The following is a 12,829-nucleotide window of genomic DNA, read 5'->3' as shown; positions in this document are numbered from 1 at the left end:
CCCAGGCTTTTGATTTAAAATGCCTTAAGCATATAAAAAAGGCATTTTTCAATACTGTCTTCCTCTTCAGGAATATTGTCTGTCTCTAATTAAAAAAAAAAAAAAAAAAAAACAGGAGTTCCCGTCGTGGCGCAGTGGTTAATGAATTCGACTAGGAACCATGAGGTTGAGGGTTCGGTCCCTGCCCTTGCTCAGTGGGTTAACGATCCGGCGTTGCCGTGAGCTGTGGTGTAGGTTGCAGATGCAGCTTGGATCCTGCATTGCTGTGGCTCTGGCGTAGGCCAGTGGCTACAGCTCCGATTAGACCCCTAGCCTGGGAACCTCCATATGCTGCGGGAGCAGCCCAAGAAATAGCAAAAAACAAAACAAAACAAAACCCACTAACCCTGAAATCAGTAGGAATTTCTCCAAGTTTCTAACAACAACAACAGACTATCGATACTAGTTTTAGTGGTTATGTGATTTCATCTTTTATGAATCTCTACTGGTATTGCAGTAGGAAGCTGGAAAAAACAAGATCATCTGAAGTAGGCTTTCCTAATCTTGCTCTCATCATGACTGTAAAACAGGAATGCTAGCAGCAGATGACTTTAAGTCTGAACTAAATTTTCTACTTTTCCATTAAAAGTGCTACGAAGTTGGATGTCATCAGAAAAAAATTAATTACCCAAAGCAATCTGGATGGCAATGGCATCGTCTATAAAATGAATTAAGTAAACATACATCCTAACTTTCCATTATTCATGTGACTGCCTGGTAAAGTTAATTCTCAAATACACAAGGTTAAGGCAAGAGAATAAAATCTTTAAGTTACTAATCACAGGGTAGTCCTTCTGATAAACTGATAGAAGACCATTCATAGATAAAACTTGGGTTGGAAATTAAACATACACTGGACATATATCATGAGGCAGACACTGGCACATGGGATGAGTATATCTTTTCTCTGTCTGAAAGAGTAATAGAGCAAAAGGAAGTCCACCCCAAAGCCCTAGTTCCAAAGGCAGTACATACCCTCCCTTCTGGATTCTTATCAGGGTGGTACTTCTGTGCAAGTCTGAAGTAGGCTTTCCTAATCTTGCTCTCGTCATGACTGTAAAACAGGAATTTTTAAAAATGAATTTTAGGAAGGTACAAGAAAAATATTTACACCATGATCTAAAACAGTATTTTAAAAACCTTGCTTTCATTGTGTGTGATCACATACGAGGCATCAAACTGAACCCACTAAGATTTAAGTAAGATTATTCTTAATCTTGACACATGAACAATAAAATCCAAACATTTCCTATGCAAGGCTATCATTTACTTCAAATTACAAACTATATTTGGAGTTTGAGGAACTAAGAATTTTTAAAACTAACTTCTCAAAATATCACTTCAAACTATAATTATAAGATATTTTAACTATCAGCCTTGCCAAAAATGAACGAATTCAGTCTACACTTAAGAAAATGTCAGGGGGAGTTCCCGTTGTGGTGCAGTGGTTAGCGAATCCGACTAGGAACCATGAGCTTGCGGGTTCGGTCCCTGCCCTTGCTCAGTGGGTTAACGATCTGGCGTTGCCGTGAGCTGTGGTGTAGGTTGCAGAGGCGGCTCGGATCCCGCGTTGCTGTGGCTCTGGTGTAGGCTGGCGGCTACAGCTCCGATTGGACCCCTAGCCTGGGAACCTCCATATGCCGTGGGAGCGGCCCAAAGAAATAGCAAAAAAAAAAAAAGAAAAGAAAATGTCAGAATTCCTGCTGTGGTGCAAAGGTATCGACACTGTCTCTGAGGTAGAAGGGCTGCGGGTTCAATTCCGCAGACCAGTGAAGTGGGTTGAGGATCTGACATTGCCACAGCTATGGTGTAGATTTGATCCCTCGCCCGGGAACAGAGAAAAAAGGGGGGAAAAAAAAAAGAAAAAAGAAAATGTCTTTTAAACTATTTTCTCTACATATCTATTCTACTGCAAAACTTCACTGATAAATAGTAAAGTAAACCTCCATTCTTTCTTGTACCTCTGTCATTTACTACCCTAGACACACTGCTATCAAATCTCTTCCTCGTGCATAACACAAAGTGCAAAAGGAAGGGGGAAAATGATACTGAAGATGACTCACGTGCCCTGTCCTAGAGGGAGATTAAGCACTTCATAAGCATCATCTATTGACATCGTAGGTGGCTTCTTTTCTACTTCCTTCTTCCAGGCATCAAGGGTATCTTTTAGAAGCTTGACCTTAAAGACAGAGAATTAAAATTTATATCTATTAAAGTAAAACTATTTCAGAATAAAATTTTTATTATTTATTTTTTTATTTAATTATGTGAATTTTCTCTTAATTTTACCAACCACCACATGAAATAGATGCTATTAGTAGTAGTAACACTATTATCATAACTGAGGCTTAGAGAAGTCAAGTATTATATTGAATGTTATATATAACCATTAATGGCCAAACTGAAATGCAAATCTCAGACTGCCTAACTCCAACATCTGTGAGAGTTAGGCAATTAATCAATCAATCTGCTATTGATTAAGCTCCCACATCAAGCTATTATTTTATGTAATTGTGTCATATACATGAAACTTAGTTTGGTTTTTTGTCACAAAAGATCCATAGTATAAAGCCCTTCTATGTTCCCTGAAAAATCTTTCAGTATGGGGTTTACCCAAATATACTGAACTACTCAGTATGTACTCAGAGTTACACAGTGCTTAATTAAGAGGTAATATTTAAGAAAGCTATTATCCTTCTTATCACAGAAAGAAGAAATACTCAGAAGTTATTAGAGGCTATTTTTATGGTTTATGAAGACACAAATTAATCTAACTTACCGGGTCTTTAATTGGCCAATCTGGAAATCGGAGTGTATCACAAAGTTGCTTGAGGTAATAAATATTACAAAACAGTTCATTTTCTAGTTGTGGGTAATTGATAACCGGAATGGGACAATATTGATAAAGTGCTCTTGTGTTACTTTGAAGACGAGGTGTGAAATCAGCAAGATGGGCAGCAATCTTCTCTATCATGAGGCGCCTACAATTAGAAAAGTCTCCAAGCATTATGAAGGGATTATTTTCTTTTAGAGAAAAGGTTAAGATAAGCAGTCATCCAAGAGAATTACATGGATCTTTTTTAGAGTAACTCAGTTACTAGCCTAAAATGTGAGCTTTTAAGAATGTTACACAGGGTATCCTAAACTTACCGTGTGAAAACACTCCATGGATATAAACTTGTTTGTAATACCATCTATAAAGAAGACTACAGAGGAAAAGGCTGACATTACCAGCCCTTCTTACTGAAAATTCAGTCATTAGAAGGTCAAATGGTGTGGAATCTACATGCATGAGGGCACAGCTACACAATCAAGTTAGCTATCACCCCCAAAGAAGTTCACTTAAGAGTCTTTATTTTAGTTAGCATAACCTGGGATATGGCCCTTAGCTAAGCAGAAGTTTGATTTGCTCAGTAACTAGAGAGTTACATCTTTTAGATGTGGGTCTCATACTAACCAATCTCAGAAGAAAAATTATTCAGAGTAACTGTAATAAACTTATTCATATCCCTACATACTTGTTCCCAATGAAAAATGTAACTATCATATAGAATATATTCTAATTGGTGGCTAGCACATGCCAACCCTACAGAAAAACCTATCAGAAAAGACACATGATGACCAGCAGGTGGCATCCTGAGTGTGAAGGAGTAACTTACTCAGAAGACCAACTGCCATCAAGTTAAGAGGACTAGGTGTTCTGCAAAGAGGCAAACTTGACACTGGAACTATGAAGTACCAAGTCTTTCCTGCACAGAGCCTGTCTGGACACTGACGTCTGCCTCTAGGTTTCTTCTTTTTCTTGGTGGAAACAGGCTTTCCCCATGGCATTCTCCTGCTAACTTCCAGATTAAGGCCAAGGTGTGCTGGCTAGGGAACCCTCATTCTAAAATGATATGGAGTATCTCTAGTGGGATCCATTCTATGTGGGCACAGTTTTTAACCAAGTAGGGTTTAGTTCTGTTTCCAAATACCCAAAAGGAATGTCTGGATTTTATCCATATATACCTGTATATTCCTTATATACATATTAATTCATTGCCTAAAAGCATCAGTATTAATAGGTGCCACCCTTATATAAAGCTTTATTAAGGTAACAGTACTTTTGTCAAATAACGTTAGAACAGAAAAAAGCTTAGGGCCTTGTCAACACTAGTCACTTGATTTGGCACCAATGACTACTATAACTTTAGATTATACAACTAGTGAAAGCAGTTCTTTTAACACAAGTCAAGCCAGATGGCAAGAGGCAAAGATCCTGTGTATAAATACAATCAACTGGCTATTTACCTCATTTCACTGCTCCAGATTGCTTCCGGAGTATCAAATTCTCCTAGAAAAATCTCAGAAAACTTTTCAGGCTCGTAATTTTCTAAGTAACAAACCATTGCTTCTGGCAGAATGTGCCCAAGTATACTTCTCTGAAAAATATCTTGTCCTTTTGTCTTTAAAACAAAACAAAATAGAGTCAGAAACACTATAGTTATCTTTCAGTTTTCTAATAAATGAATTAGGACTAGAGAACATTTTAAGAAAAAAGAGTAATTGAAACAAATTGCTTTTATGATTTGGGAATTTAGATGGAAAAATGGCAAAGTGTGAAGTGCAAGATGTCTGGTATAAACTGGCTTGGCATGAGCTCCAGGTGGAACCATCCCCTCCAGCCCTGCAGTGGCCTTAACCTCCTCAGGTGTACTCCTCAGTAAACTCCTCAGGTACTGCCAACATTACTTAGGACAACTGCCCTCTAGCCATGTGTAACAGTAATGAACAATGCAAGAATGACTCTGCAAAGATTTAACATCAACTATCCTATGTTACATTGTTTGCTGTAGTTCCCACCTGCACCTGCTTCTGTTTTCAAAAATATGCCTGTACGGAAAAATCAAGATCTTAAAAAGCCTATCCTCATGCAGTGGCTAAAACTTATTTATTTAGTCCTTTTTGTCTTTTTACGTACACACCTGTGGCATATGGAGGTTCCCAAGCTAGGGGTCCTATCAGAATTGTACCCACTGGCCTATGCCACAGTCTCAGCAATGTGGGATCCGAGCCTCGTCTGCGACCTACACCACAGCTCACAGCAACGCCAGATTCTTAACCTACTGAGCGGGGCCAGGGATCGAACCTACATCCTCATGGACACTAGTCAAATTCGTTTCCACTAAGCCATGATGGGAACTCCAAAAATGGCTAGAATTTAGATGGAGAATTTCTAGTCAAAATAATTATAATTAACTTTACTAAGAACTCCCTGAGAGTCTTAGTCAGCCAGACTGACTCCATAGTCTCTGGCTGGCCAAATGGAGTCAGGAAATGTCAAATACTTTTACCATTCTAAATTTTTAAATCTTTTTTTTTTGGGGGGGGGGGTCTTTCCTGTCTTCTTAGGGCCACACCCAAGGCATATGTAGGTTCCCAGGCTAGGGGTTGAATTTGAGCTACAGCTGCCGACCTACACCACAGCCACAGAAACGCCAGATCCTCAACCCACTGAGCGAGGCCAGGGATTGAACCCACAACCTCGTGGTTTCTAGTTGGATTTGTTTCCTCTGCGCCACAATGGGGAACTCCTATCATTCTAATTTTTTTTTTGTCTTTTGTCCTTTTAGGGCCGCACCCATGGCATATGGAGGTTCCCAGGCTAGTGGCTGAATTGGAGCTGTAGCCGCTGGCCTACGCCAGAACCACAGCAATGCCAGATCCAAGTCGCGTCTGTGACCTACACCACAGCTCACAGCCACACTGGATCCTTAACCCACTGAGGAAGGCCAGGGATAGAACCTGCAACCTCATGGTTCCTAGTCAGATTCGCTTCAGCTCTGCCACAATGGGAACTCCAGTATAATTCTAAATTTTTAAACTCATTTCTTTACCTGACAGAAAAAAAATCCTAAAAACTATATAAATACTTTTCTTATTTCCCTCTAGGAAAATTGAAAATTTTTTATTCTTCTAGAATCTGATAAAGGGGGAGAAAAAGTCAGACCTGGTTCTATCACTTAGTGCCAAGACAAATTAGATGATGAATATTTATATTTATTTTTACTAATTAAAGGCCATAAATTCACAATCTATTAAACTTCTGGGTGAAGAACTGATTTGTTCTGTTCTTTAGAATACTATTATTTGGTAATTCCTACATCTAGAGTTCTACTATAAACAAAAATTGTTTTTCTCTAATTAGTCAAAATATTGTTAGGTAAAATGATGTAGTTTCTTATAACATTAGAAAAAAATTACATATTCATTAACTGTAAGAAAGAAAGGGAACAAAAAGGATGTCAAAAAGCCTATGTTACCTTAAGATGGTAACATTTGAGGCAAATTTTTTAAAAACCTTATATTCTCATTTCCTATTTGTATAAAGCTATAGACATCATACTTTTACGTTATTAGAATACAGACATATTCGTTTTCAGTGCTTTGCTGGCTCCTCTATAAAACCTGCAGTTTAGTCTCGTGTCTGTTGTCAAAGTGGTGTACATTCCTTGGTTAGTCTCAAAAAGTGGTCTAGTGTTGCTTTATTCTGCTCTTGACTTTGAAAATCAAAGTTCCATGAAAGGGCTGACAAAATTTCAAACACCCTTCAGTTATATGTCTATAATAAATACCTCTGCAAAATTTAAAGCTACATTTTGTCACATCTACATGGGTAAGTCTCATCTTTTTTTTTTGGATTCCTACTTTTCCTCCTCTGTAAAGTGGGAAGAACAGCTGAGAGTACCAATAAAATTAAGTACCTTCAAAAAAGAAATGGTACTTCTCTCATGTTGGGATCTAAACAAAAAGAAACTGGAGGTCTGGGAGTTCCCTTGTGGCATAGTGAGTTAAGGATCCAGCCTCATCACTGTGGCTTGGGTTGCTGCTTGGGTGTGGGTTCAATCCCTGGCCCAGGAACTTCCTTGTGTGGCAGGTGCGGCCAAAAAAACAAAGAAGGTGGAAGTGTCACTGAATCTTAGCTGACTATATGAGACTAGAGTATGTACTAAATTATTTACGAACATTACTAATCTAAATTTTACACAAAGGGAACAAGTTATATTCACAGCAACATCAGGTTATAACATATCTAACAATTTCAACAGTAGGTCTAATAGACATGTATTTTCATTTTAAAAATATTAGCTTATTAGACTTTCTATTGTGCAAACTACCACAAGGGAGGCAAAAAATGAATAAAACAATACCTGCTCTCAAGTGCTTATAATCTAGGAAATATACACAGCTCAGTAACTTCAGTGCCAAGACAGCTTACCCAGTGTTAAGTTACATATTCAGAGGATTAATCTGGCTTACCTCCTCTGACTTGAAAGCCTGTTTGGTATGTGTGTACTTCAAAAATCTAGGAAAAAAAAAATTTGTCAGGTACAGAACTGATTTAGATTTAGTAACCTTAGCTTTCTAAGACCAGATCTTTTTTATATAAGTAAAAGCCACAAAAGGCAACTTGTAAGTAAATATTCCCAAACTGTTTAAGTTCTAAGGTAAGAACTTAATTAGAAAAAAATTTAAACTATGGTCATATTACAGTTATGTAATAATTGCTCAATTTTAAGGAAAAAGCAAAATGTAAAACTGTGTATAATATGAATACGGTTATATTAAATCTGTATGATTAAATGCCAGATGATGATACAATTTTTACATTCATCAGATGTGGTAAAGTGTGTAATTGTGAATAATTTCTCCCCATTCTTCTAATTTTCAAATTTTCAGACATATAAACAGTTCTTACAGTGAAAAATTTAATAAAAGCAGTGAGGAACTCACAAAAAATTAATAAATCTGTCCTTGCACAATTCAAATAATTTCAAATAGATTATCATTAGAGCTCTTACCGAGCAACAGGAAGCACATTGGAACCTGTATACATCATGATAAAAAAAAATACTCCACTAAGATAAAGACGAGGTAACTGTGGATTATCTTGCATGATATGGTATAACAAAATAGCGACTTTCTCAACAAGGATAGGATCAAAGGTCAGCAGTAGCTAGAAAAAAAAGAAATAAAATTTTTTTATTATTGGGTAGTAAAAAAACTGCAACATCATTCATCTTAGGTTTAGGCATTTCACGTGCTGAGAATGTAGTAGGCTACAGACTAAACATCTGTTGGATTCAGTACGCTTGTCCACTAGGCTCTAAACAGATTTGAAAAATAATTTATTTTACATCCAATGCTGAGATAGTAAAATATTAATAGAAAACTGATCAAAACTTATTCGTAAAAAGCCCAAATATGCCTGAAGTTGTTCCGTCATGATTATAGATAAAACTGTTTCCTGTGCAGGAATCTCCTGAATGGACTTCTCTACTCATGACAAAAGGGGGAAAAAAAGTAGCTAGGTGTTAGGTTTCAGGTCAGTTGAGTTGAAATGAAGTATCCCCTCAAGATGGTTTAAGAACTCAAAGAGCTGAGCAGAGAAGAGCTTTCAGTCAAAGAGCAGTAAAAAATAGATCTACACATGCATGTAGAAAGCAGGAGGGTAAAAGAAATACCAGCAGTACTTCTACCATCAGAAAAAAACCAAAAGTTATGGTCTCTAGAAATCTGAGCTTGTAATACTGAAAGAACTATCTGGGATCACTGTAATAAGTCTCAGCTAATAATTAAAAATATATATATATGTATATACAGTATTACTACAACTAAACATCCGATAAAGAAATTTAATAAGTTTTATGTTAATAAAAATGGCATTTCAATTTCCTATAAACATCTATCTCTGAAGAATCCCCAATTTGGAGTCAAATGCTACCAGTAAATACAATAATGAGAGTAAGTACCATCTCAGATTAGGAGGGCAAAAAGTTCTAGAAGCAGAGTATAAGACTGAATAGCCACATGTCTTTAGGTAAATATTTAAATTTCTATGTTTTGGTGTCTCATTTGTTCAACAACATATTTAGATTAAGTGTTTAGTACTATGACATATTTTACAAAAGAGAAAGTGAGATACAATAATACAGGGTTTTCTCTGGTGTTAATGGTGTTTATAGCTTAAAACTTAACATCACTTTAACAAAATTATAGGAATTAATAGGCAACAATACCTGGAACACTTGAAAGTGTGACTATATCAGAAAACCTAGGACATTCACTCACTGTTATCTTAGACCACTCTAAAAATTCTGGACAAACTGGTAATTGGTCTTAAAGTCAAATGATATACAGAAATCCATACTAAGCAACATACATAGATAATGTTTCTGAAAACCACTATAGCTGCCTAACTGTGCTTAGCAAGAATAAGGCCTCCTAGAATATAGAAAATTAAGTGAAAACAAAAATAGCTTATAAAATATATATTTTCGAACTCAGTATAAAAAATTATGGGAAGTGTCATGGCACAGCAGAAACAAATCTGACTAGGAACCATGAGGTTGCGGGTTCGATCACTCAGTGGGTTAAGGATCCGGCGTTGCCATGAGCTGTGGTTTAGGTTGCTGACATGGTTCAGATCTGATGTTGCTGTGGCTGTGGTGTAGGCCGGCAGCTACAGCTCCAATTAGACCCCTAGCCTGGGAACCTCCATATGCTGCGGGTACAGCCCAAAAAGGACAAACAACAACAACAAAAACAGGAAATTATGGGAAGCATATACTGTTAAAAGCAGCTGGGTTTAATCAATAAGTTTCTTTTCTTCCCAGAATAAAAATTTGGGGGGGAAAAAGGGAGTTCCCATTGTGTGGCGCAGTGGAAACAAATCCAACTAGTATCCATGAGGACAAAGGTTTGATCCCTGGCATCCCTCAGTGGGTCAGAGATCCAGGGTTGCTGCGAGTTGTGGTGTAGGTGGCAGACGTGGCTTGGATCCCGCATTGCTATGGCTGTGGTGCAGGCCGGCAGCTGCAGCTCTGATTTGACCCCTAGCCTGGGAACTTCCACATGCTGCAAATGTGGCCCTAAAAACAAACAAACAAAATTTGGTTAATTAAAATAGAACTTCCCCCGCCAAAGTTTCACATTACACTGACCACATCTCTTAAAATTTTTCAGTCATCCCTTCCTGGCCTAAAATTCAGCTTGTTTGCATTTACTTCTTCTTTTTTTTGGGGGGGGGTCTTTTTAGGGCTGCACCCATGGCATATGGAGGTTCCCAGGCTAGGGGTTGAATCAGAGCTGTAGCCACCACAGCAACATCAGATCCGAGCTGCATCAGTGACCTATACCACAGCTCATGGCAACGCCGGATCCTTACTCACTGAGCAAGGCCAGGGACTGAACCTGAGTCCCCGTGGATACTAGTGAGATTCATTTCCACTCAGCCATGACAGGAACTCCCTACTTCTTCCCTTTCAGTTTCCTAAGTCTTAGAAAAATGTTTGGGAGAGGTAGATTTTCTAGCAGAGCCCTTTATTTACATGTTGAGAAGGACCAGAAAAGAAATGCACCATCTCACATATGCAGCCATAGAATCCTATAGGCCAGGGTGGTAGTGGGCTATAAGAAATAACCAGAATGCTCTTTCATTTAAGCCTCTAAAAATAAATGCTCATGACAGAAAAGCACACAAATGTTGAAATTCTGCTATACTTAAAAAACAGACGTTTAAGGAAAAAATTTTTTAAGTTGATAGGGCACTATCACTGTCATATTCAGAAGCCTTTTTCCTTACTGGTGACTTTCACAGGCACCTATGTGTTTGTGAATGTAATATGCTGAGTAATATACTCCTCTCCCTTTTCATACCAATGCACAACTGAGAGATACAAAAGGCACAAGTTACTGACATGTGTTTTAAAGTCACACCATCAGTGGTTAACATAAAAAAAAAAGATTTGACAACAGAATATTCAATAGACAGGAGGAAAACAATGACCTGAAATCTCTGGGACCTGACTTAGGTCACATCTGGAGTTTATGTAGTTTAATTCCCAAAGAATAGAATACCAAGAAAAAAGAAAAGATAAACTCTAATATATCCTACATAATGACCACTCAGTGCTTTGGATCAGTTTGCTATCCATGAAAACATATCATAGAGACGAGTCAAAAACTCTGAAGCAAGCTGAAAAGACTGCTATTTCTTTCTTTTTTTTTTTTTTTGGTCTTTTCTAGGGCCGAACCCTTGGCATATGGAGGTTCCTAGGCTAGGGGTCTAATCAGAGCTGTAGCCGCTGGCCTACACCTCAGTCACGGCAACACAGGATCTGAGCCATGTCTGCAACCTATACCACAGCTCATAGCAATGCCAGATCCTTGACCCACTGAGCGAGGCCAGGGGTCAAACCCACAACCCCATGACTCCTAGTCAGATTCACTAACCACTAAGCCATGACGGGAACTCCAAGACAGCTATTTCTTAAGATGTAACCCACCATGTTCCATCTGTGGCCTGCTGGTGTGCTTCCCAGGAGCCCTCACAACAACATTCACCACAAACATGAGTTATTACAATGCTGTGATTTTTAAGAACAAATAATAAATAAAACTTTTCAAGTTCCCGCCATGGCTCAGCAGAAACAAATCTGACTAGTACCCTTGACGACACAGGTTCGATCCCTGTCCTGACTCAGTGGGTTAAGGATCCAGCATTGCTATGAGCTGTGATGTAGGTCACAGACACAGCTCAGATCCTGTGCTGCTGTGGCTGTGGCGTAGGCTGGTGCCTACAGTTCCAATTCAACCCCCAGCCTGGGAAGCTCCATATACCATGGGTGCAGCCCTAAAAAGCAACCCCCCGCAAAAAAAAAACCCAAAAAACCTTTCAAGAATAATTCTCAAGCCTGGATGCTTCCCATTTTTAGGCTCTTGGCTACCCAACCTTCCACAGTATATTGAGAATATCAACTCAATCAGGAGTAAGTGAAGTAAGTATAATTCAGGGTTTAGGTTTTTTGAAAATGAGTTACACTACAATTAAAAAAAAAAAAAAGACCGGGGCTCACAATAAAATTAGGGGAAAATGATTCTTAAAACAGTATTCCTCTTTTATAACATAAAAGTAACTTACCTGAATAATATGGGGAAGGCAAGCATTGTCTGACAGCAGCCTTTTCACTCTGGGTAAAGGGCGAATGATGGCATTATCTTGATCCCTAGAAAATATTTTCCATGATCAAAATTTAATATATTTAAATTTGTATGTTCAGAGCATATGACATTCTACTAGGCATGAAGCATATTACCTTACTTTTTTGTTAATGAAGACTAAGCTCTCATACAGCTGGGAACATGATTAGGTATTTTGGTTTAAATCTATTTGGCTGCTTAATATGACTTCATTTCCTTCCATAAGATTTCCTTGAAAAACAGTACCCTAGAAGAGCCAGAGACTCTTATTTATTATTTAATTGATTAAATTTGGTGTTGTGCAACACACTGTCAGTGGATATTCCCCCCAAAGGGCATATCAAACTTTGTCAGGTAAATGTAAACCTTAATTTAACTACTCTTAGTATTTTCCAACTGTAGCCTTAATTTTAATGCTGTATTTCTTCTACACACTAACTGTATAGTTTTAAGCCTGATCTGAACTCAATGGAACTATGAAAAAGTCTCGAGTGTTGTAAAATTGGTAATTTCTCAGTAAATCCCATCACAAAATATCTTTACTACAGTAATAAAATGAGATGACGTATATTCAAATACTTTATAAAGACTGAAAAGTTCCATGCAAGGGTTATAATTACAACTATCACTAGACAGATAACAAAGTCTCGCCTTCATTAGTGAAGTGAGGAAAGATGGGGGCTTAGACTCATGTTCCTAAACCAGACAGAGCAGGAGGAGGCACTAGGTACTCATACCTGTCTATGAACTACAATGTGTTTATTTCAAA

The 12,829-nt window shown here is 38.0% G+C and overlaps 1 protein-coding gene across 3 annotated transcripts in view; it reads right to left on the bottom strand.

The window, feature by feature from the left end:
* DNAJC13 (DnaJ heat shock protein family (Hsp40) member C13) overlaps positions 1-12,829 on the bottom strand; it is a 141,869-nt gene that overhangs the window by 47,940 nt on the left and 81,100 nt on the right. For all 3 annotated transcript variants that reach the window (XM_047782708.1, XM_047782714.1, XM_047782724.1), the window contains 7 exons: positions 12,002-12,086; positions 7,881-8,035; positions 7,339-7,384; positions 4,330-4,484; positions 2,819-3,020; positions 2,103-2,218; positions 1,015-1,093 (listed from right to left, as the gene is read on the bottom strand). In XM_047782708.1, coding sequence (XP_047638664.1) covers positions 1,015-1,093; positions 2,103-2,218; positions 2,819-3,020; positions 4,330-4,484; positions 7,339-7,384; positions 7,881-8,035; positions 12,002-12,086 — 838 coding nt within the window. The remainder of the gene's footprint in view (positions 1-1,014; positions 1,094-2,102; positions 2,219-2,818; positions 3,021-4,329; positions 4,485-7,338; positions 7,385-7,880; positions 8,036-12,001; positions 12,087-12,829) is intronic.

This window comes from Phacochoerus africanus, chromosome 1 (assembly GCF_016906955.1).
Source record: "Phacochoerus africanus isolate WHEZ1 chromosome 1, ROS_Pafr_v1, whole genome shotgun sequence".
Lineage (NCBI taxonomy): Eukaryota > Metazoa > Chordata > Mammalia > Artiodactyla > Suidae > Phacochoerus > Phacochoerus africanus.
The sequence above is the reverse complement of the archived record's forward strand: the minus strand, read 5'-3'. Positions and strand labels throughout refer to the sequence as shown.